General features: G+C 44.9%; 1 protein-coding gene across 10 annotated transcripts in view; it reads right to left on the bottom strand.

The window, feature by feature from the left end:
- Positions 1-25,209, bottom strand: part of FAT3 (FAT atypical cadherin 3) — a 460,237-nt gene that overhangs the window by 122,374 nt on the left and 312,654 nt on the right. For 7 of the 10 annotated variants that reach the window (XM_082218934.1, XM_082218933.1, XM_082218936.1 and 4 more), the window contains exons 5-7: positions 9,418-9,732; positions 2,208-2,418; positions 1,697-1,765 (exon numbers count right to left, since the gene is read on the bottom strand). In XM_082218934.1, the coding sequence (XP_082075060.1) occupies positions 1,697-1,765; positions 2,208-2,418; positions 9,418-9,732 (595 nt within the window). The remainder of the gene's footprint in view (positions 1-1,696; positions 1,766-2,207; positions 2,419-9,417; positions 9,733-25,209) is intronic. The other 3 variants (XM_082218938.1, XM_082218940.1, XM_082218942.1) reach the window with 1 other exon arrangement.

Raw genomic sequence — 25,209 nt, 5'->3', positions numbered from 1 at the left:
TGTCCTCTTCTCTTTACCCCCACTTTTTTAAAAAAACAAAAAACAGTGGTTACACTCAAGTTTTTTAATACAGCCTTATGAACAGCTACTTGCCTGGCCACCTGAGGCAAGGAACAATGGCCTCCAGGCGACCAAACCAAGCTATTTTTACAAAAAGTCTGGTTCTGGCCTCCTCCCCACTTCCTCTCTTTGTGACTGTCCAAATCTGTAATATAAATTACTAAGAAAGGCACAGGTGGACAAATTGTGTTGTTGTTGTTTTGGCATTTATGTGTTAAGCTGCCTTTCAACCCAATGTCTCCAGGGTGGTTGGTTAATGAGGTATACGAGAGCAGCTACATATCATATAAAACATGCTAAAAGTAATTTAAAGCACACTATAGACACTGTCAGCAAAAAACAGGAGAGGAAGATGATTTGGGCCACCCAAAAGCCCTCCAAAAGAGGACCACATCTATCTAGAATCAATTAAGGGTGGAGCAAGGAAAGCTTTCTAGGAAGGCAATTGCACTGTTTGGGAACCATCAAGAGGGAAGCCCTGTTCGCAGAAGAAGCAAGTTGTCCAAAGGAAATCTCAACACATATACAGTGGTACCTCGAGTTAAGTACTTAATTTGTTCCGGAGGTCCGTACTTAACCTGAAACTGTTCTTAACCTGAAGCACCACTTTAGCTAATGGGGCCTCCCGCTGCCGCCGCAGCACAATTTCTGTTCTCATCCTGAAGCAAAGTTCTTAACCTGAAGCACTATTTCTGGATTAGCGGAGTCTGTAACCTGAAGCATATGTAACCCGCTCCCTGTATAGGGAGCAGGCAGTCCTAAAGATGTCAAGGGGCCCAGACCATTTAGGGGATTAAAGGTAAAAAAAGAAAAAAAGAAATTGGCACTTCAAAGTGTTGCAATACTGGTAAAATATTTCCCACAATGCTTATTCCAGGCCACATCCCAGGAGCTATTTTTGAACAAGCTGAAGTTCCTGGGCACTTTTCAAAGGCAGTGTGACGTAGGGCTCATGCTCAAAATTTCTAGGCACAAGTCCAGACTTTCCTGGTCTGTATCAGGGTGTTGCAATTGTTTGTTTTTGCTCTGGAGCATTCCCTGTGAAAACTCGCTCTTTACCGATGAATCGGAACAAAGGGCAATCTGCAGAAAACCCAAATTGCTGTTTGTTCCGATTCAGCGTTAAAGAGCAGGTCTTCCTGGGGAAAGCAGTGGGGAGCAAAATAATAATAAAAAGCGCTCAGACACAGAACGGGAAGGCATGACTCTGTGCCTAGAAAGTGAGGGGCAAATGTTAAGTGTGGATAAGTCCAAAGTCTAATCTGTCAAGTGGGCTTGTACAAACATTTACAGGTAGAAACATGTGCAGGCTGGTAACTTCTATGGAGTTATTTGCAAGGTCGTTCCAAATTATTTAAAAGCTTGGGGTGATTGCGGGCGACAAAACTCTTAAACTCTTCATGATCGTCAAGATATGCTGTAGTTAGAATGACTATAGGAATGGCTGACAAACGGCTTGCACAATTTCCATTTGTCGTCTCCGAGGCAGCTAGTAAAGATTTAAGTGCAGTTGGCTTCAGACTGCTCTCTTTTAAGGGTTTTTTCTTTTAAACACAACACCATCCCCCCAAAAAAGGTAAATAAATAAGGCAGTTTAGAAAGTGTACTGTAGCAAATGTGTTTGCACTGAAGGTACCTTCTGTTGAACAGTTCTGCCCACAAGCTGTCTGTAGGATATAGAACATCTCTCGAGCATGCTTGCCACCTTGAAGCACAGCAGTCGGAAGCAGAAAAAAAGAAAGAACCGAGATAACAGAATGCAAGAGGGGAAAATAAAAGCGTGAAGAGAAAAGAGAGAGAGAGAAATGAGGGACAGCCGATCTAAGTTACCATCAAAATACATTTAGAAATGGGATTAGCAAACTATGGCCAGAGAATTTAAATGACAGACAACATTAGGATTGCAAGTCAATCACATATTATGGAAGAGAAAAAGGAACAATCCAGCCATAAAAGCTTAGCTAAGGCATCATAACCAAAGCATGACAAAGTAGTATATTAAGTTAGCCATTTTCAAGTACAGCACCACAAATGCAGTCTTAATTCCGGGGAGCTAATCCCTTGTTAGTTTCCTCCTTATCAAAATCCACACCACACTTATTTCCTCCTGCTTGGAAGATGCCCACTGGCACCATGCCCACGCTTACCGACAATGTCAAACCACAGCGGGATGTTGGCAGGTTGCACCGAGACCACGCCAACGATCTCCGTCACTCGGTCGCTTTCCATGACGGTGAAGTTGTAGAAGGGCTCGTCGAATGTCAGCGGGATGGGGGAAGGCGACGGTTTCTTAATCCACTCAATGTGGAGGCGAGCGGTCGAAGATTTCTGTGGCCGCCCATTGTCAACGGCTTTTATCTGTTGCACATGGAGAGAGGGAAAGAAGGCAGGTAACAATCTGGCAGACTCCTTTCTGAATAGAATTTATGTGTATTTCTCTCTCTCTCTGAAACAATCCACAACTTTCAGTTTTCCGGATGCGAGTCATAGCTGAAAGATTATTTGCCTGTGCCCAGTGCCAAATTCAATCAGAAGGTTTGTGTTTTGGTGGTTGGTAAAAATGTGCATGTGTGTGTGTGTGTATGTATATATATATATATATATATATATATATATATATATATACACACACACACACACACACACACACACACAGTTGGAAGGGACCACAAGGGTCATCTAGTCCAACCCCCTGCAATGCAGGAATCTTTTGCCCAACGCGGGGCATGAACTCACAACCCGAGATTAAGAGTCTTGTGCTCTACTGACTGAGCTACCCTTTGGTTAAAGCAGGGATAGAGAACCTGTTTTCAGCCCAAGGGCCACATTCACTTCTGTGCAGCCTTTAAGGGGCCATATGCGAGTGGTGGGTGGGGCCAAAGGCAAATGTGGGCGGAACAACAACAGGAAAGAGATGTATGCAGATATACTGCCCCAAATACTGTCACTTTACTCCCATGATCTTCTGGGTCAAAGGGGGTGCAAACAGATTTTTCTCTGGACCCAAATAACGCAGAAATGAGCGCCAAACATGCACTATACCTCATGATTGCATTTTGAGTGGGGGTTACGTTCTGGGGTTACTTGTTATGTGCAAAAACATGCACAGTTAAACCACCCTCTTGGAACTGCCCCAGCATGACCATCCTTTCTACAGCTGTGCACCGAGTCATCCTTGCCCCCCAAGCGAGGCTCTGGGGTGCTCTTGCAAGATCTGGTGGTGCCATCCAAGTTCCTGCGAGGTCTTGAGAGAGCATCCGACCTCGGTGTGCAAGGCAGAGAGCTTAAAAGCTGAAGGCAGCCCTGTTCAGGGAAGCTTTTAAAGTTTAATGTTTTTAATGTTTGATGTCGTATTGTGTTTTCATTAGTTGAAAGGCACCCAGAGTGGCTGGGGTAACCCAGTCAGATGGGTGGCATATAAATATATTATTATTATTATTATTATTATTATTATTATTATTATTATTATTATTATTATTTCCATGCTGATAAAACCCTGTGCAAAAATAAGAAGAAGAAGAAGAAGAAGAAGAGTTTGGATTTGATATCCCGCCTTTCACTCCCCTTCAGGAGTCTCAAAGCGGCTAACAATCTCCTTTCCCTTCCTCCCCCACAACAGAGGACCCAAATAATTATCGTCCAGTCAGTCTGACATCAATACCAGGGAAGATTCTGGAGCAGATCATTAAGCAAACAGTCTGTGAGCACCTACAAAGGAATGCTGTGATCACCAATAGTCAGCATGGATTTCTGAAGAATAAGTCATGTCAGACTAACCTGATCTCGTTTTTTGACAGAATTACAAGCCTGGTAGATGAAGGGAACGCAGTGGATGTAGCCTACCTTGATTTCAGCAAGGCATTTGACAAGGTGCCCCATGATATTCTTGTAAAGAAGCTGGTAAAATGCGGTCTTGACTATGCTACCACTCAGTGGATTTGTAACTGGCTGACTGACCGAACCCAAAGGGTGCTCATCAATGGTTCCTCTTCATCCTGGAGAAGAGTGACTAGTGGCGTGCCACAGGGTTCTGTCTTGGGCCCGGTCTTATTCAACATCTTTATCAACGACTTGGATGATGGACTCAAGGGCATCCTGATCAAATTTGCAGATGACACCAAACTGGGAGGGGTGGCTAACACCCCAGAGGACAGGATCACACTTCAAAACGACCTTGACAGATTAGAGAACTGGGCAAAAATAAACAAGATGAATTTTAACAGGGAGAAATGTAAAGTATTGCACTTGGGCAAAAAAAATGAGAGGCACAAATACAAGATGGGTGACACCTGGCTTGAGAGCAGTACATGTGAAAAGGATCTAGGAGTCTTGGTTGACCACAAACTTGACATGAGCCAACAGTGTGACGCAGCAGCTAAAAAAGCCAATGCAAATCTGGGCTGCATCAATAGGAGTATAGCATCTAGATCAAGGGAAGTAATAGTGCCACTGTATTCTGCTCTGGTCAGACCACACCTGGAGTACTGTGTCCAGTTCTGGGCACCACAATTCAAGAAGGACACTGACAAACTGGAACGTGTCCAGAGGAGGGCAACCAAAATGGTCAAAGGCCTGGAAACGATGCCTTATGAGGAACGGCTAAGGGAGCTGGGCATGTTTAGCTTGGAGAAGAGGAGGTTAAGGGGTGATATGATAGCCATGTTCAAATATATAAAAGGATGTCACATAGAGGAGGGAGAAAGGTTGTTTTCTGCTGCTCCGGAGAAGCGGACACGGAGCAATGGATCCAAACTACAAGAAAGAAGATTCCACCTAAACATTAGGAAGAACTTCCTGACAGTAAGAGCTGTTCGACAGTGGAATTTGCTGCCAAGGAGTGTGGTGGAGTCTCCTACTTTGGAGGTCTTTAAGCAGAGGCTTGACAACCATATGTCAGGAGTGCTCTGATGGTGTTTCCTGCTTGGCAGGGGGTTGGACTCGATGGCCCTTGTGGTCTCTTCCAACTCTATGATTCTATGATTCTAAAACACTCTGTGAGGTGAGTGGGGCTGAGAGACTTCACAGAAGTGTGACTGGCCCAAGGTCACCCAGCAGCTGCATGTGGAGGAGCGGAGACGCAAACCCGGTTCCCCAGATTACATGACTACCGCTCTTAACCACTACACCATACTGGCACCATACTAACTTTTAAGCTCCTTCCTTCCGTGCGTTTAACTTGTGTGATTTCAACCAAACAGCCTTCAACCATGAAAGGTTGAAATTAAATGCGAGTAAGATGCGATCCTACTGTATTCCATTCATTTTCCGGAAGTGGCTTTTGCGTGATGTGAAAGCTCAGATACACTGTGATGCTGAAATGTCAGGGGAATGCTGTGTGAATGCAGCCTAAGCTTCTATCCCATGCCAAAGAGGAAACATTGCGTATGGATCTGTAGCTGGGCTTATTGTTTAAGTGTGGTGCCAGAAGTACCATAACTCAGCTCCTGTCTTGGAAGGTGGCTACAAGAATCCATCCTGCTTATTTTCATTCTAATGAAGATCCATCCCATACTCTCGGTGGTGGAAATTCCAGGTAAAGTGCTCCTCTTGGGTGAAGATGCCACAGGACGAATTCACAGGTTTAGAACTAGGGCAGGACTGGAGAACCTGGGACCTCCCAGGTATTGCTGGAATACAACTCACATCAGCCCTTGTGTAAATGTAGATGCCCATGGACCAGGCATGGTCAAACTTGGCCCTCCAGTTGTTTTGGGACTACAACTCCCATCATCCCTAGCTAACAGGACCAGTGGTCAGGGATGATGGGAATTTTAGTCCCAAAACAGCTGGAGGACAAAGCTTGACCATGCCTGTCATAGGCAGAGGAAGCTGGAGACTGTGGTGTGTTGTAGTGGTTAAGAGCGGTAGACTTGTAATCTGGTGAACCAGGTTCACTTCCCTGCTCCTCCACATGAAGCTGCTGGGCCAGTCACACTTCTCTGAAGTCTCTCAGCCCCACTCACCTCACAGACATAGGCGCTGACTCCATGGGGCTTGAGGGGGCTTGAGCCCCCTCAAAAAATTTTTTGGGGGGGCTCAGCCCCCCCAATAATCTCGGGCGCCCTTGCCGCCGTCCCCCGCCTCCTCCCCACCTGCTCCCTCCCCAGCCAGCCAGCCAGCCGCGCGCCCTAGCTGGAGAGCCCCGGCCGTCCCCCGCGAGAACAGGGGAATCCCCGGGGGCGGGGGCTTCTGCCTCTAGCCCCAGGTTTCCCGCATATCAGCTGTTCCGGAGCTGATTAATAGGCAGCAGCACGCTCTCCCCTATTCGCTCACGAGGGGGCGGCGCCACTTTATTTGCATATTCATGAGCTTATTTGCATATTCATGAGCTTATTTACATTTCACGAGCTTTCCCGGGCCCCCCCAATATTTTTTATAAGTCCGCGTCCCTGCTCACAGAGTGTTTGTTGTGGGGGAGGAAGGGAAAAGGAGATTGTTAGCCGCTTTGAGACTCCTTAGGGTAGTGATAAAGCGGGATATCAAACCCAAACTCCTCCTCCTGTAGTCCAACAACATCTGGAGGGACAGAGGTCCCCCCCCCATGTGCTACATGGACAAATGCATATCTGCAGGGAGCTACATCAATTATACCTAGACCACAAGAGGGAAAAAGCTTTGGTCTGGCATGGGAAAACGCAGCTTCATATGTTCCCCAGTATAGATCAGAAATAGGGAACTTTAAGCCTGGGGGTCGAATGTGGTCCTGCAGCCCTCGCTATCTTGCCCTCTGGACTTTTCCCAGGCTACATGTTCAATTGCTCTGCTTTGGAACCTCCTTGAGTGTGTCTGTCTGGGGTGGGGTGGGGGGGGCTGTGTCCTTGAACTGCAGCACTGCCTCTTCCTTGCCCAGATGGGGAGATGTGTGTGATATGAGGTCCATGAAGAAACATCTGACTTTCTCGTAAGTTGGAAGGCAGCCCGCTGTGAGTCACAGCTGTTGCTTCGCTCACTTTTGCCACCGGCCACAACCCCTGGCAGCTCGCCAAGCGAAGGATCTTGCTCCCTTATTAAGTTTGTGTACGTAGGTTTTCCACATTCCAGGTAATGGGGCTGCATTTTGAAATCTGCTCCCGCTTGGGCAAATCTCTAAATTAGTGCTCTATACGACTCGTGGCAGAGCTTGTGGCTCCAGGCTCACCTTTTATGGCTATGTCAAACCGCAGTGGGGTGGGAGAGGTTTGCAGGGAGGCCAGTCCAGCAATTTCCACCACCCTGTGGCTTCCCATGAATTTTTGCCTTCTCGCCTTAGTAGGTATTGCTGTCTCTAACAAGGGCTGCTATCCAAAGCGGTTGGGTCTGCATAAAAAGGGAGAGGGGGGCTTCAGAGCTGCAGCTAAGCCACTCCGAGGGGCAAATCCCCACCAGCAGCCGAACCAGGGGGCTGAAGGGCGACAGCTAGATTCGGCACTCTGTGTTGAGAGTGGGTTGCCGTTCATTAAACTGGATCCCAAAGAGAGAAATCTCCTTTTCTGCTTCACAGTGTGAGTAGTGAAAAGCACCTGCTTACAGTGTTGTTTACTCTCACTTGGAAATCGCTGATAAGGCTTTTAAAAAAGATGGGGTGAGTGGGTGGGGGGTTGGAGAGGCTATCGATCTGCATGGCAGACCACCAAACACCTGTGCCCACTCAATACTTCACTGTTTACCATTTGCTTAGGTTCCTCCTCGGTCTATTTCCAATCCATGTAAAATTGTTCCAGCGAAAAACACTCCAATTAAACGTTCTGTGTTAAGGCGCGTCTGCCAAGTGCTTTTTATATTCATTAAAGTCTCGAAATTCTTACATATATTTTTTTTGGGGGGAAACAATCTATTTGAATGCTCAGTTTGATTGAGGACACCTGAATTCGACTTAGTGAGATGCTTCTGGCAAAGTATGTTGTTGCCAATGAAAGCTGTTGTTGAAATACTCTTGCCAGTTTGTAAAATGGCGCAGCACTTAGGAGTCGCCCACACTTCTGCTCGTCCCCAGAAAACGTGGCTATCAGTGGTTTTCTGCTTGACCTACACTTTCTAAGCATGGGTCCAAGCAGTTTCCCCCTTGCCCTACTCCTATCCTAGGGAAAACTTGCTCTTAAATCAGAGCAAATGTCAATCCGAAGAAAACCCAAATGGCTGCTTGCTCCCATTGGGCACTAAAGAGCAGTTTCCCCCTAGAGAAAGCAGAGGGACAGAAGAAAGTATGGATAAGCCTTTAGTCACAGGAAAATAAACTACATGGAGATACCTTTGAAGGCGAGTTGGAAACCTCAGCTAATCCAGAATGTGGCAGCTAGACTGGTGACTGGGAGTGGCCACTGGGACCACACAACACCGGTCTTGAAAGACCTACATTGGCTCCCAGTACGTCTCCTAGCACAATTCAAAGTGTTGGTGCTGACCTTTAAAGCCATAAATGGCCTCGACCCTGTATACCTAAAGGAGTGTCTCCACCCCCAACGTCCAGCCTGGACATTGAGGTCCAGCTCCAAGGGTTCCCTCACTGCGAAAAGTGAAGTTACAGGGAACCAGGAAAAGGGCCTTCTTGGTAGTGGCACCCACCCTGTGGAACGCCCTCCCATCAGATGTCAAGGAGATAAAGAACTATACAATTTTTTGGAAGACATTTGAATGTTTCTCCCACTACCTGCTACCTCATCCTCCAAACTGGAGAGGTTAGGGACTGAACCCAGGGCCTTCAAAGTACAAAGCATTTGCTCTACCTGTGATTTGCAGAAGCTCAGAGGTTAGTGGCTCTGGAGGTGCCAATTCAAGGAGCCCAACAGACCTCGCTATGATGTTTGGGCCTGGATCCAACCCTTCTGATGGTGTTGGTCCAACTGCTGCTTCATGGACCTAATCTGGGTCAGAGTTACAGTCTGGTTTGCTGCTCAGGGTCAGATATTATGGCCCCATTGAACAGGGTGTTGTTGACAAGAGGTCCGTGCAGCCCCTTACCCTTTTACCCCGGACTCTAGAGCTACTGCCCTTCCTCTCCCCTGTAACACACACACACACACCATGGACGCCTTAAGGCTTAGCCAATGTCCATGTGTGACATTTGTAGCAAGGAATGGTCTGTTCTTCAGCTCTCCCCATCTTCTTTTCAAAAGAAGAGATATTTTGGGTTTGTTCCCTTTCACTCCCTCCAACCCCGCAAGCTGGGAGGGGAATTGGCAATAGTTGGCATTGCGTGTTTGGGGAAAGCCCCCTGGCATTCAGCAGGAAATCCCAAGGAAACCCAAAATGGTTTTTGTGGTGAACAAGGTGCAGAGTCCTCATAACATCAAGTCTGCTGCATAAAACAACACTGAAGGGAAGCCTTCCTATAAAACTTGGAAGTGGTGCACTTGCTCATTTCAACCATGGATGGCTTACCGTTAAGATATCGTAGCTCCCGGCTGTGAACTGCTTTCTTGAGGAGACCATCCCAGTCTTCGGGTCAATGAAAAACTTCCCGTCGTCATTCCCATCCACGATGCTGTAGGAAATCTCCGCATTGGGGCCTTCGTCCTTGTCGAAGGCGAAGGCTCTGTAGATTGGCTCGCCTCTCTTCTTCCGGTCCCTCTCCGGCAACTTGATCTGGTAGACTTTCTCTGGGAACTGGGGCTTGTTGTCATTCTCATCAAGGACTTGGACCACCAGCCAGACTGTAGACTGCTTGGGAGAGGCGCCTCCATCCGTGACCGTAACCTGAGGGAAGAAAACGGTAACAGCAAAAGGCAAAATGTCCACAGGCGTTGTGAAAACTGTTGTGGGAATACAATGAACCTGAATGTTGGAAAATTTGGGGACAGATAAAAGAAACCACTTCTTCACGCAAGCTGTGGAAGCCCCTCCAACAGGAGGCAGTGGTGGCCGCCATCTTGGATGGTTTTAAAAGAGGACTGGACAGATTCATGGAAGAAGAGGCTATCAATGGCTACTAGCTATAATGGCTAAATTCTACACCCATGGTCAGAGGCATCATGCCTCACAATATCAGTTGCTGGGAATCACAGGCGGGCAGAGTTCTGTTGCATTTAAACTTGTGGGCTTACCACAAGTATTTGGCTGGACACTTTGAGAATAGGATGCTAGACTAGATGAGCCATTGGCCTGGTCCAGCAAGCATGGTGATGTGGTCTAAACCACTGAGCCTCTTGGGTTTGCTGATCGGAAAGTCGGTGGTTCAAATCTCCACGATGGGGTGAGCTCCCTTTGCTCTGTTCCAGCTCCTGCCAACCTAGCAGGTCGAAAGCACGCAAGTGCAAGTAGATAAATAGGTACTGCTATGGTGGGAAGGTAAACAATGTTTCCGTGCGGTCTGGTTTCTGTCACGGTGTCCTGTTGCGCCAGAAGCAGTTTAGTCATGCTGGCCACATGACCCAGAAAGCTGTCTGTGGAGAAACATTGGCTCCCTCAGCCTGAAAAGCGAAATGAGTGCCACAACCCCATAGTCGCCTTTAACTGGACTTAACCATCCAGGGGTCCTTTACCTTTGCCTTTTACTTATGTTCTCAACATGGGATTCTGTGTAGTTTTGGTCAACCCATGTTGAATTTGATGGGGCTTCTTCCCACATAAGTGTAGTTCTGACTACAGTCCTAATCCACTTTCTACCGTGGATTCTAAAAACAGGTGGAATACATCATTCATTATTGTCCCTTTTCACATGGAAATAAGAGATCTGATTTTTTACTCTGTTGTCAAATACAAAATCATATTTACCACAACAATTTAAAGCATTAATTAACTTGAGAGTTGTATTTCAGCAGATGCTCATGCCAAAAGTAATTTGATAGGTAAAAAATTCTTTTTTATTGTGTATATTGTACACTTGTTTTGTGTTTTGTTGCTATTTTTCTTTTTTCTTATGTTTGCTGTTGTGGTCTTTTTTCTTTTTATTTTCTTTTCTTCTTTTTGGAAAACTAATAAATATCTATATTAAAAAAAAAAAGAAATTGGAATACAGAAAGGGGAAGTATGAGGAAGTCGGGGAAGTAAATTATAAGAAAATAAGATTTTGAAATTGTACTTGTTTTTTGTTCGTTGTGTTTATTGTATTGTTCTGTTTTGCTTTTGTTGTTATAAAAATTATGGAAACTTTAATAAAAAAATTATTTAAAAAAGAAAAAAGAAAAAAACACACCACAAAACTGTCCTTCCCTGATGGCTGAGCGGGGGAAACGAAATAGGATTAAGTCTATATTGAACTGTAAAATCAAGGCAGTAAGGCTGCCTGCCTGGCAGAAAGCCCAACTGAAACCAGTGAGATTTACTTCTGAGTATACATGGTTAGGATTGCAGCCATAGATGGCTTTGTGGTAGGCCATGACTCAAATCTTTAAATTTCGTAAAGACTAACATGGCTATTCCACTGGAAATCCATTAACTTTGAAAAGGGAACACATAGGGAAGGTAACTTGATTTGGAAATGTCCGCTGATGGCTGAGATATGCCTGTTTACAATGTGCTAACATCTACATGGAAAAATTATGTAAATTTTGGGCCAGCGTGAGGATTGGAAATGCATTATCTACAATATTTTGAACTACTCAAATGCTCAAAAATGCATCAGAATGTGTATTTTGAGACAAAATATATTGGGTTGTTGTTTTTTGAGAGAGAGAAAATAGGTTTAAAATTAGTATTTAAATGGCAGGGGAGGGGGAAGGATGCAGATTAAAGACTTTCTTGGGGGCTGGCCTTTGCCACTCAGGGTTAAGTCAGAAAAAAACCTTGAGGCCATTTCAGTGAATTTGAGCAAATGTTATTTTATTCTGCAGAGACAGAGGGTGTTTTTTTTTTTCTTTTCTTCATTCCCTCCCCTGAACTTCTTGGATCTGACGCGCTATATAAATCAAAATTACAAAACATATAAAGATTGTCAGATTCAACCCCCGCCCCCCCCCTGGTGATTATTCAGAACCACCAGTTTGCACTTTTAAATATAAAAAGATGAGGTAGGTAGGTGTGTGTGTGTGTGTGTGTGTGTGTGTGTTGGGGGGGGGGGCAGAGGGAAAGCCAGCTAAATAAACTAACACAGCAGTTACCCAGCAAAGCAATCAGTGTGAAATAGGAGGTCAGAACAACCAGACTGAGCAAAATACAAGATCTTGGCTCGAAACCATCAAATGCTGCCACTGTGGGAATTGGGTACCTTAGCAGCTTTTTACAAAAGCAGAACCCACGCTATGTTCATGCAAGCAAAAATCCATTTCTGCCTCGCCAGTGTCATGCTATAAAAGTTATTGCTGAAATGGGGGAGGAGAACGCTGAAACATATATGGATTTCGTTCTTGTTTCTAAAGTGGCACACATTACTTTTATCTCCTGGCAGCTCTCTGATCTTGCATTATCTATTTCTCTGATCTCCCCCACAGTTCAATTATCAGCCATTCCACTTTAGTCTGAAGTCCAGTTGTTAATTTAACTCCTTCTGCTCCCCCTCAGGGTTCGTTCAAATTATTTGCTCAATGAACTGTACTCTAAACCACAAGATCTCTCTCCCTCTCTCTCTCCATGCAAATGACTATGCTTCACATCAGAGAAGCTGAAGGAGGCAGAAATGTTTTGTAACAACAACAACAACAACAACAACAACAACAATAATAATAATTGTACCCCGCCCATCAGAATGGGTTACGCCAGCCACTCTGGGCAGCTTCCAATTTATATACAGTGGTACCTTTGGTTACAAACATTTCTGGTTATGAACGCTTCAGGTTACGAGCTCCGCTAACCTGGAAGTAGCTGCTCCCGGTTGCGAACTTTGCTCCAGGATGCGAACAGAAATCGCACGCCGGAGGCCCCATGAGTGAAAGCTCGCCTCAGGATAAGAATGGTTCCAGCTTAAGAACGGACCTCTGGAACGAATCAAGTTCGTAACCAGAGGTACCACTGTAAAAGCATAATAAAACATTACACATTAAATGGTTTCCCTATACAGGGCTGCCTTCAGATGTCTTCTGAAGGTTATATTGTTGCTCATCTCCTTGACATCTGACTGGAGGGTGTTCCACAGGTTGGGTGCCACCACCGAGAAGGCCCTCTGCCTGGTTCCCTGTAACCTCACTTCTCACAGTGAAGGAATCGGCAGAAAGCCCTCAGAAGTGGATCTCAGTGTCCGAGCTCAACGATGTAAGCATTTGACATCTTACAGAAAACCTTTGCCTCATTTCCCCACAGGGGCTACCACAACAAGAAGAGCTGCCAGATATGCCCCACTGTTCTTCAAAGTCCTACTGGTGAGAGGAGAAGTTTAGTTTAAACCTTTAGTGATGAACTGCAAACTACTGGGATCCACAGCAACAGTACGATCTAACACTTTGCAACTTCGATGTCTCGCTACAACCACACACTTTCTTATGACACATGTACCTCTCAGCAAGAAAATGTGTGGTGGGGCAGCAGTGCTCACCTGACCTCCTGAAAGCAGAGTCATTTTCTGCACACTGCAAAGGAGAGAGGTGAGGCAGCAGGGAGATTCGTGGTTCAAACACATCAGGAGGAGCACCGGATTGGTTCGGCCTGTGTATTTGCAGGGCACTGACCTCCATATTGCCTTGCCCCTCTCCATTCTAGTAAGCACCAGCAGCTTTGCTGTCAAAAGATTAGGTGACTTCCTTTTCCCTACGGTGTTTCCTACTGGTAAAAAGATAAAGGTAAAGGGACCCCTGACCATTAGGTCCAGTCGTGGCCAACTCTGGGGTTGCGGCGCTCATTTCGCTTTATTGGCTGAGGGAGCCGGCATACAGCTTCCGGGTCATGTGGCCAGCATGACTAAGCCGCTTCTGGCGAACCAGAGCAGCGCACAGAAACACCCTTTACCTTCCCACCGGAGCGGTACCTATTTATCTACTTGCACTTTGAGGTGCTTTCGAACTGCTAGGTGGGCAGGAGCAGGGACCGTGCAATGGGAGCTCACCCCATCGCGGGGATTTGAACTGCTGACCTTCTGATTGGCAAGCCTTAGGGTCTGTAGTTTAACCCACAGCGCCACCCGCGTCCCTCCATGTAAAGGAATTTTGCAAGAACGCATTCTTAAGATTTCCAGTAAAAATACAAGGCTCCTTTCCCAATTTAGGAAGAAATGTGTTTACATTTCCCTTCTACATGAAGAAGCACAACATGCCTTTGTTCTTCTGGTTACCTGAAAAGTGTTATCAAGAGTACGCAGCCACAGAAATGGATCTGAACAAATGAAGAAGCATAACTATATGCATGGTCTAGATCTCACTTAAACTGGCAAACATGTCTTTGGACTACATCAGACTGCAGGTGGCCTTCACACAATTTGAATGGTCCTCCACAGAAACAAATGCATACAGTATACCAGGGGGAAAGGTTTTAGCCAAGGCAGGGACATAATGAAATATCTTTTATTTGGATCAATTTATGCTGGTGTAGGAACACGCATACATAATCGTAACGTGTGTCAATTAATCAACAGACCAAGGAATGTTATGCTTTTTAGTGTACATGGGAAATTTTAACACATTTCTTTTTAAGTACTTGGAATCTGACAGCTCATTAATTGCAAAACTGCTTTGCATAGCTGCAGGGGACACAGAGAGGTGTGTGTGTGTGTCATACAAGTTTTAGAAAACGCACATTTTGATGCGCAGTGCAGTTCAAAAGCATCCCCCCCAACCCCCCTTTTGAATTAGGTGTCAATTTCTTCCACTTCTACTCCATATCTATCTCAGGGTCAAATTAGGTATGAATGTAAGGGAGCCTTTTAAGGGTGTTCTTAAGATATGCCACGTTTCATTTTGAAAAGCAGCTGCGGAGGCTCTCAACCTGTACTCCATTATGGGGTGGAGGGGGGGTTACCCCATTCCCCCCCACACACTGTTTTCCAGCAAAAAAAAAGTCTCAAAGCTTTGTAATAAATAACTTTTTAAACACACACACACACGCACACACAAACACACACACACACAGTAGTCACTCACACCAAGTTCCAGATCCACCAATCCATTCACCTCTTTCGGCGCAGGAAGGGAATGAACCTGCAATTGATGCTCATTGAATCTCTAAGATCATCGCCACCTTTTTCGCCTGTCCTCCTCAAAACTGTGCTGGCAGAAGGTGGGTCTGGTGGGAGGAGGAGAGTGGGAGCCTGAGCAGGATTTTGTGTGGGCAGAGGCTGGCTCCACGAGGAGGAGGGCCAAGAGTGAGAGTTATCGCAGGATGGGGCAGAGGATGGGGCAAGGCTGGGAGGAGAGAGAGAGAGAGGAGAGCTTTTGCGCAGGCAGAGGGTGGGTCGCGGAGAATGAGAGGGGGTTTGCAGTGCACAGGGTTGCTAGGGTGGAGTATCGGGTTTTGCATGGAGGGGGGCGGCAGCTGGGTCAGAGAGAGAAAGAGATTGCAGGGGCCTGGTCCAGTGCAGGAGAGAGAGAGTTTTAGAACTAGAACAAATTTATATTTTATATGAAAGAAAACTGTAAACATTTGAAAACGTTTGCAGGCTTGAACTGAAATGTTTTGCAATGTAAATATAAAGAATTGATTTACCGATAATAAGGTAAAATATTATAATTTAGTAAAGGTAAAGGGACCCCTGCCAATTAGGTCCAGTTGTGGTCGATTCTGGGGTTGTGGCGCTCATCTCGCTTTATTGGCCGAGGGAGCTGGCGTACAGCTTCCGGGTCATGTGGCCAGCATGACTAAGCCGCTTCTGGTGAACCAGAGCAGCGTACGGAAATGCCGTTTATAATTATAATTTGACAAAGGGTAAATAAGTGTTTATAGAAATGCGAAGAATATGGAAAGTTATGTGGAAGTCAGAAAGAGGCAGGGAAGGAGGTCGATGCTCTTACAGAGTAATATGTTAAGTCATAGAATTATGTAACAAAATGTGAATATGATTTAAGTGGAAAACTCAATAAAAATTATTAAAAGAAAGAGAGAGAGAGACTTGGAGAGCGAGGGGAAGGGTGCATAGCCATGGTGGAGAACAGGGGAAAGAGAGTTCTTGTGTGGGAAGAGGTGGGTGGTTTGGAGACAGAGACTCGGAGACAAGAGAGCAAGGGTTGTTGTTTTTTGCACAGGCCTGTTTGGAGAGTAGGGAGGGAGGCTTGAGAAAGAGTTACATGCAGGCAGAGGTGGATTAGTCCAAGAGCAAGAGAGGGGGTTTGCACGGGTCCGGTGGAATCTCAGGCAAGAGAGTTGTTGTTGTTTAGTCGTTTAGTCGTGTCCGACTCTTCGTGACCCCATGGACCAGAGCACGCCAGGCATTCCTGTCTTCCACTGCCCCCCGCAGTTTGGTCAAACTCATGCTGATAGCTTCAAGAACACTGTCCAGCCATCTCGTCCTCTGTCGTCCCCTTCTCTTGTGCCCTCCATCTTTCCCAACATCAGGGTCTTTTCCAGGGAGTCTTCTCTTCTCACGAGGTGGCCAAAGTATTGGAGTCTCAGCTTCAGGATCTGTCCTTCCAGTGAGCACTCAGAGCTGATTTCCTTAAGAATGGAGAGGTTTGATCTTCTTGCAGTCCATGGGAATCTCAAGAGTCTCCTCCAGCGCCGTAATTCAAAAGCAAGAGAGTAGCACCTGGTAAAGTAATTTTTAGCTCCTCAAATCCCTCCAACCTGTCTGGGGATTTTTTTTGCCACACCAAAGGTGGCAACCCTAATTCCTACCCACCTTCCCCACCGTGGAGATTCTGTAAGGGGGTGAGTATCTTGGGAGTACGTGTATATTGGTAAACACACGAAGACAAAAGGCATGCGATGAAGGCACACTTTAAGTGGAATTTTTCCTTTAATTGCATTTCTTTTAAAAAAGTTATCTGAAGCAACTATGAAATTTTCTTATCATTGTTGCACTATAACTAATAGTTACGCAAATAAAATAAAAAGTACTGGGCTGCAATTCTATGCGCTTCTTGGTGTAAATGCCACTGAACAAGATGAGACTTAACTTTGAGTGAACATGCAGAGAAATGTGCTGTTAGCCAAATACTCTTCTTTACCTTAAAAGCACAGGGAGAACAGAAATAAGGAGAGGGAGGGAAGGGCTGCCAACTGTGAAAAGAGAGGAAGGGGGCGAGGTGGCTTGGAATTTATTCTTTCTTTTTAAGCATTTCAACGGGCAAGAAATTTAGATTTCTGTATCCAGTTATGGCAGTTTTGCAGAGGTCTGTTATCACAGCTAGTTATAAATTTAAAATGACTTCCACAATAGGCCCCCCCCCTCCTCCAGAATATTATGTGTGGGCTTTCTATTAACTTTACATCCTTCATAAATACACAAATATATATATATATATACACAATGCAAGAAGGAGCTAGTAATATGCTGTGTGAGGTTCATCCACCAAAACAAAACAAAAATGCTCAGCATTTTTTCCCTATTCGTTTTTATTGAGAAGAGGCAAATTTGTTGCCATTCTCATCTCTTTTCAAACTGTTCTTATTAATCAAGAGTGTGCTGAGGTGGCAGTATCATTTGAAGATGAGCGAAGTTCAACATTTTGAGGGATGCAGCACTGAGGATAGAGAGAGAGAAAAATTCTGCACCTGCAAGTCAGAATTAGTCTGCAGAGAAAAAATGCAGCAACAACTAAAACCGCTCAAGGGGCCTAATTTAAAGAATTTGAAGAACGAAAACCAGGAGAGTGGCACCAAAGTGTGGAGGGAAACCCAAATGCGAATTGCATGGGAAATGTATAAATATAGAAAGACACCTGAAGGCAGCCCTGTTTAGGGAAGGCAGCCTTTTCCCATGTCCGCCGTATTAAGCAGTTGGTCCCTTACCTTTCTCGCCCTGATCTGGCCACAGTGACCCATGCGATGATCACCTCCAGGCTTGATTACTGTAATTCACTCTCCGCAGGGCTGCCCTTGAAGCTGACTCAGAAACTCCAGCAGGTGCAGAATGCCATGTTGAGACTCCTTACAGGGTCCTCGTCACGGGATCACATTCATCCAGTGCTTTATCAGCTGCACTGGCTCCCGGTGGAGTACAGGGTCAGGTTCAAGGTGCTGGTTTTGACCTTCAAAGTCCTATGTGGCCTAGGACCCTCGTACCTACGGGACCGCCTCTCCTGGTATGCCCCGTGGAGGACCTTAAGGTCCATAAATAACAACACTTTGGAAGTCCTGAGTCCTAAAATTTAGATTGGCCTCAACCAGGGCCAGGGCTTTTCAGTCTACCACAGGAGATCAGGGCCCTGTGGGATTTGACATCTTTCCGCAGGGCCTGCAAGACGGAGCTGTTCCGCCTGGCTTTTGCGCTGGACTCAGTCTGACCCCCCCTCTCATTTTTATTTTTATTTTGATGGAACCCCTTATATGGGATTTTGTATATAAATTTTCCCTCGGCTCTTTTTGCTGGCCCATGTAGGACCAGCATGGATAGTTGGCCCTGGTGAATATTTGACGTTTTCTCCCCTTATGATCTTGATTTATTGGCCACCACTAATACAACGTTGCATTTTAAGCTGTATTTTAACCTATATTTTAATCAACTATTTGTTTGTTTGAAAATGTTTTTACTGTATTTTATATTCGGTGTTAGCCACCCTGAGCCCGGTCTTGGCCGGGGTATAAATAAAAAGTTATTATTATTATTAACATTTGATATTTTATCGTGTTTTTAATATTCTGTTGAGAGCTGCCCAGAGGGGCGGGATATAAGTAATAATAATAATAATAATAAGGCTAATTATTATTATTATTATTAGGCTAATAATCAGGCTAGCACAAAAAAGGCTCCCAGGTCACGGCCAATGGCCAGAAATGAGAACAATAACATTTGGAGGTACCGCATTGGCTACCACTGCAGCCGACAATACTGCAAAGACAAAGAATTTGACCTTGTGAAAGCCCAAAAGCCTGCAAGCGTTCTTTAGAACATACCTTTAACATCCCACCTGCTTTTAAACTAGCTCCATTACTGCAGGTGACCGAGTTGGGGAAAGCTTTTATATCGAGTATTGATAGTAGGGGAGACATTCTTCTCTTAACTTCCACTGACTCTACTTTGGTGGATAATAGTCATTCAAAACCTCTTGTCTGCGCACTTCGGGGGATAAAGTATCTCTCAGCCTGACTTCTCTCAGAGTCCTTGTGCCTGCTGAGAGCTATGCTCAGACTACAAAGCTCATCACATTACCATCTTTTCACAGGCTCATCTACCATTCATTTTCTATTCACGCAACTTGCTTGATTCCAATCTCCTCAGCCAGCGGGAACTAAACACCTTCCCTTCAAAGTTTCCTTAAAATTATGGTGATTGCTGAAGAATTCTAATCTCCTCCCTTTCCAAGCTGCCTGGCCCAGATATATATAGGACCCCTGACATCACACACACACACACACCCGCAGTAGCAAAGGTAGTTTCAATCCTACAGTCCTTCTCCTTTATTTCTCTATTTCTATGTTTTTAAATGCCTTTCATCTCCTATCCGTTTTGCATATGACTGGGGGGAAAACAACATCATTTTGCAAGCTGGTAAACTATCAAATTTGACTGAATCCCCAAGAAATGGAAATCCATTCTTCAGCTGCTGTGCTGAAGTGAGTCTAAGCCTCTTTAGTTGGAAGTATGCATTGCTGAGTTCAATGAGACTCACTGCTGAGTAAATGTGTGGACCTTTACTGCACATTGTGGGCAGCCTGTGGCCTAATTTCAAAAGCCCTTTGCAAGTACGGATGGACATTCAGTTCCAGATCTCCAACTCAGTCCTCCACATTTCCACATAAGTTTGCAACTCTTTTGTATGTCTTCATGCAAATTCATCAGCCGTGAGAATTTAGTCTAATACACACCTTTCTGAATATCCTTTTGCCTAATGCGCAAAGCAATTTCCCCTTAAAATGTTGCATTTTTTTGCATTATATTCACAGTATCTCTGCATTTACACGCATCCTTTTAATCACAGTATGTGCACACTGTCTGGAGAACTTAAAGTAAAGATTTGTGTAAAGATTTGGTGAGCTCACTTTTAAATGCAAGCTGAACCAAGTTTCTTTCCCCGCCACCCCTATCTGTAAGTGATCACTTCAGACACCTGTCAAGAGTGATCTGCCCCTTCCCAGCAGCCCTCTGGATATGAAGACAGAGAAGGAGAGAAGGGGTGTCAGAAATGAGAGCAAAGCAAGGATCAGAGAGGGGTTGTCAGAAAGATGGAGAGCAAAGAGGCTAGCTCTTTAGCTGAGAATCCTGTGCTTCAGGATGAACTTTGGGGTCCCTTCCAACTCTACAATTCTGTGATAGTCCTGCCCACTTTTGACTTCAGCAACAACTAGCTTCAGCCCCACACACTGCCAACCTATTCCCCCCATTTCCCATGAAGGAACACAATTTTGGTGTACACGTGGACATACAGACATTGGCAAACCCTGTGCTACGAGGTTTGTTATCTTCCGCAACCGTGTCTCTGAAAATTTTTACACAACACTTGGGAAGACAGGCAAACTAATGCCAGGGTACTGGAAGAAGCAAAGATCACCAGTGTCGAAGCAATGATTCTTCAACATCAACTTCGTTGGACTGGTCATGTTGTATGGATGCCTGGTTATTGTCTTCCAAGGCAACTACTCTATTCCGAACATAAAAATGGAAAGTGTAATGCTGGTGGTCAACAAAAGAGGTTTAAAGACTCTCTCAAGGCAAATCTTTAAAAAATGTAGTATAAACACCAACAACTGGGAAGCACTGGCCTGCGAGCGCTCCAATTGGAGAACAGCCTTTACCAAAGGTGACATGGGCTTTGAAGACACTCAAACTCAGGATGCAAGGGAGAAACGTGCTAAGAGGAAGGTCCACTTGGCAAACCCTCACCGTGATCAACTCCCACCCAGGAACCAATGTCCCCACTGTGGAAGGACGTGTAGGTCCAGAATTGGCCTCCACAGTCACTTACAGGCTCACTGTTAAAACCATGTTCACAGAAGACAATCTTACTTGGCTACGAGTGATTGCCAAAGAAAGAAGACGAGATCACACAAGTGAGAACAATGGCTGGGTACTATAAGAAAGCCAATGCCTTGATAATGAAAATAAGATCACGCGAGGACTTATAAATGCAGGTTTTGTCAATAGATATTTCAATGGAGCTTTCCTGCTGAATTGGGCTTCTTGGCTGCAATCTTAAGTTACAGTGTGCTTCCTAGGAAGCAGAAGCTGTTGAAACCAATGGGAGTTGCTCCTGAGCAAATAAAAGTTTGGGATGGGGCCCTTTCAAGTCCTCCTTGCAGTGCAGTAAAAACAGCTTTAAGTGACATATGGAAAAATAATGACATAGGAGTATGTGGGAAAGGTCACTCAGGTTAGGAATAATGAGATTGCAAATGTCACTGAATACCAAATACATTTTATGCTTCACAAATCTTTTCACACTGTTAGGAGGAAGCTTTGTTTTGTGTGCTTTTTTCCTTCCCTCAAAAAAAGAGGATTTGAAGAAATGTGTTTGCATCGAAAAACACATGTTTATTTGGTAGTAAACTGCTGCTTAAGAAAGAAAAAGCCTTATGGGAGCTCAATTGTAAACATCTCAAAACCCAGAGAGGTGCATAGAAACATACTGCGCATGAGCATCGTCTGTGCAAACCTATGAAAAGGCTGCCTTATACTAAGAGAGACAGTACAGTATTTGACCATTCTAACTGGGGGAGGCTTTCCATGGTCTAAGTCAAGGGTCAGCAACCTTTTTTAGCCGTGGATCATTCCACCGTCCCTCAGACCTTGTGGGGGGTCGGACTATATTTTGAAGGGGAAAAAATGAACGAATTCCTATGCCGCACAAATAACCCAGAGATGCATTTTAAATAAAAGGACATGTTCTACTCATGTAAAAACAGACTAATTCCTGGACAGTCCGCGGGCCGGATTTAGAAGGCGAATGGGCCACATCCGGTCCCCGGGCTTTAGGTTGCCTACCCCTGGTCTAAGTCACTGGTCTTTTATATCCTCCAGTTAGAGATGCTTGTTAAGTATAGTAATTTAATTTACTGAAATTGTAAATGCTTGAATGCATGACTATGTGTTTAAATTTGATTGGTTGGTTACTGAATTCTAGAGAGTTCTCTAGTACAGTGTTTTTCAACCTTTTTTGGGCAAAGGCACACTTGTTTCATGAAAAAAATCACGAGGCACACCACCACTGTGTGCGGAGAGGGAGATGTCAGAGCCCCGCTGCTCTCTATGGGGAATTGGATGAGAGCGGACCGCCTGTCCGCTCTCATCCGACGATCCCATCCGATCTGATCCCCACCCAGGATGGATGGAAAATAGGGTGGACACAGTCCAGCGCCCGCCTAGTGGGTGAAAATTTGACTTTTTAAAAAAGAAAAAAAATCTTTCGGATTTTTCAATTTTTCCCACAGCACACCAGGCAACATCTCGCGGCACACTAGTGTGCCGCGGAACAGTGGTTGAAAAACACTGCTCTAGTAGTTCTCATGTGATCGGCCAACACTGGTCACATGGGAGTCAAGGAGAGACTCCATTATATGTGAGGCAAGGTGACTGTGTTTTAGAATCCACAGTGAACACTGCTAAGTTGAATAGAGTGTGGAAGTGCTTTTTCTCTGCTGGAAAGAAAGAGAACAAAAGCTGCAGCAGAAGGTAAAAGTGGAATCTTTCATAGGAGCTGCAAGGCTTGGCCTGTATGAGATACAGAAGGCCGAGTGCCGAGGTCTGGAAAGAGAGGAAAATACAGTGGTTTGGAAGTTAGAAGAGGAGACTGCAAGCCCATGCTTAGAATGCAAGTGGCTGTAAATATTATGTCTTAATTCATCTACAGTGGTGCCCCGCAAGACGAATGCCTCGCAAGACGGAAAACCTGCTAGACTGAAAGGTTTTCCGTTTTTGAGCTGCTTCGCAAGACGATTTTCCCTATGGGCTTGCTTTGCAAGACGAAAACGTCTTGCGAGTGTTCCGATTTTTTCCCCGCTCCCCCCTTTTTCTAAGCCGCTAATAGCCTTTTAGCCGCTAATCCGCTAAGCCTTTAATAGCCGCTAAGCCTTTAATAGCCGCTAAACCGCTAATAGCGCTAAGCCGCTAATAGGGTTGCTTCGCAAGACGAAAAAACCGCAAGACCAAGAGACTCGCGGAACGGATTAATTTCATCTTGCGAGGCACCGCTGTATAAGTTTCTGCAAGTAAAGCTTCTGAATGATCAAGTCTGGACATTGGTTTAATTTTCAAAGAAGGGTGTCAGTTATGTATATGATCTGAGCTACTTAGCTGCATTTCTGATACCCTTACTTCAACAACGCTGGGGACTGGTGTGGAAAAAAATTGCTAAGAGATGTGCTCCTCCTCTCATTGGGGGCTGCCTACCAGAAATGACCGAGAGTAGATTCAGCACAGGCAAAACAAAACATGACACCAAGTTAAACTATGGAACTCGCTCTGACAGGAAGCAGTGATGGCCCCCAAGGATTGGACGTATTTATGGAGGAAGAGGGTATCAATGGCGACTAGCCATGATGGCTATGCTCTGCCTTCACGGCCAAAGAGGCAGTGCCCTCATGAACTCAAGTGGCCAGAAGCCACAGGAGGTTTCCTTGTTCTTGCGCTCAGATCCTGCTTCCCAAGGGCATCTGGTTGGCTACTGTGGGAAAGGGATGCTGAGCTAGAAAGATCATTGGTCTAATCCAGCTGGCTCTTCCTGTGTTCTCAAGTACTTCTGTTTCTTTCTGCAAAGCATTGCTTAATTTTGGAATTGGCTGCAAAAATATATATATTTGGTAAAGGCCAGTGTCCCTGTGGGTTAAACCACAGAGCCGAGGACTTGCCAATCAGAAGGTCAGCGGTTTGAATCCCCGCAACGGGGTGAGTTCCCGATGCTCGGTCCCTGCTCCTGCCAACCTAGCAGTTCAAAAGCACGTCAAAGTGCAAGTAGATAAATAGGTACCTCTCTGGCAGGAAGGTAAACGGCGTTTCCGTGCGCTGCTCTGGTTCGCCAGAAGCGGCTTAGTCATGCTGGCCACATGACCCAGAAGCTGTACGCCTGCTCCCTCAGCCAATAAAGCGAGGTGAGCGCCGCAACCCTGGAGTCGGCCATGACTGGACCTAATGGTCAGGGGTCCCTTTACCTTTTAGTGTCCATATTGCTGAATCCATACCCCATCAGGCCATGACAAAGGTCTGCACCATGGTCTCTCTCACACACACACACCATTCCCCTCCTCCTCACTTAAAAAAGGATTAGGCATAGGTGGCATAAATCTGTAACCAGCCCTATACGTTACAAATCTCCCTGCATTACTTTCCTTCCAAGTTATTCGGAAGAAAGGAACAGATTAATTAAGTACTGACATTTTTATTCTTTTGGATATATTCATTCAGAAACTCCTATAGGGCTATTCGGAATAAGCACATTTCTCAGAAAGATAGATAGAAAAAAATAATAACATACTACCCTACAAACTATCTTTGTAATGTGACAGGTTAGAAAATGAAATTATGGTTCATGATATTCCCCTATTTCTTGGCATCTTGACTTCCTCAGGCTAAGAGAAAGAAATTGCTTTTTGAGGGTAAACTTCATCGCACTTGATACTTTAGAGACTTGGCACCTTTTCTTCCTCCCAAAAAATGATCTCCTGGTGAAAACCCGCAGTGTCTGGTCTGTGATTATAAATTAAATATTAACTTGCAGAACTGGTTAAACTAGAAAATGAAAACATCCAGCATTTATATACTGCGAAACACTAATAGTAAAATGCAGCAAGAACTTTATATATATATAAAAAATCAATAGCAATAAATATTATTTTGTGATGAAAATCTATCCCATTTTCTTCCACACACGTTTGGAAAGAAATTTGGCACAGCATGACCAATGGTGGCTATCTTAACATTTCTACTTGAAACCAAATCCATCTTCCAATGCCACGGGCAACCAGTTTTACAGCCTCTCCCAGCATTAAGATTATAAAATAACAAAAAGTCTTGTGGCACTTGGAAGACTTAACAAATTCATTATGATTATATACAAGCTAAGAAATCTTCCCACACACACATGATGGATGAAGATACGAATTAAATGGATGCCAACATTAATTATCCTACAACTCTGAATAAGGTTTTTCAGCGTAGCCACTCGCCATTTAATTATGCCCTCCTGCGCTAGAGATGGAAAAATCTACGGCTTTCTGCTGCCTTTGAAAAATGAGTTCAAGGAAAGATTGAAGACTACCCTATCTATTACACATAATCCTCATGTGATT

This window comes from Podarcis vaucheri (genome assembly GCF_965113315.1).
Source record: "Podarcis vaucheri genome assembly, chromosome: 4".
Taxonomy (NCBI): domain Eukaryota; kingdom Metazoa; phylum Chordata; class Lepidosauria; order Squamata; family Lacertidae; genus Podarcis; species Podarcis vaucheri.
This window is presented reverse-complemented; position numbering and strand designations above follow the sequence as displayed.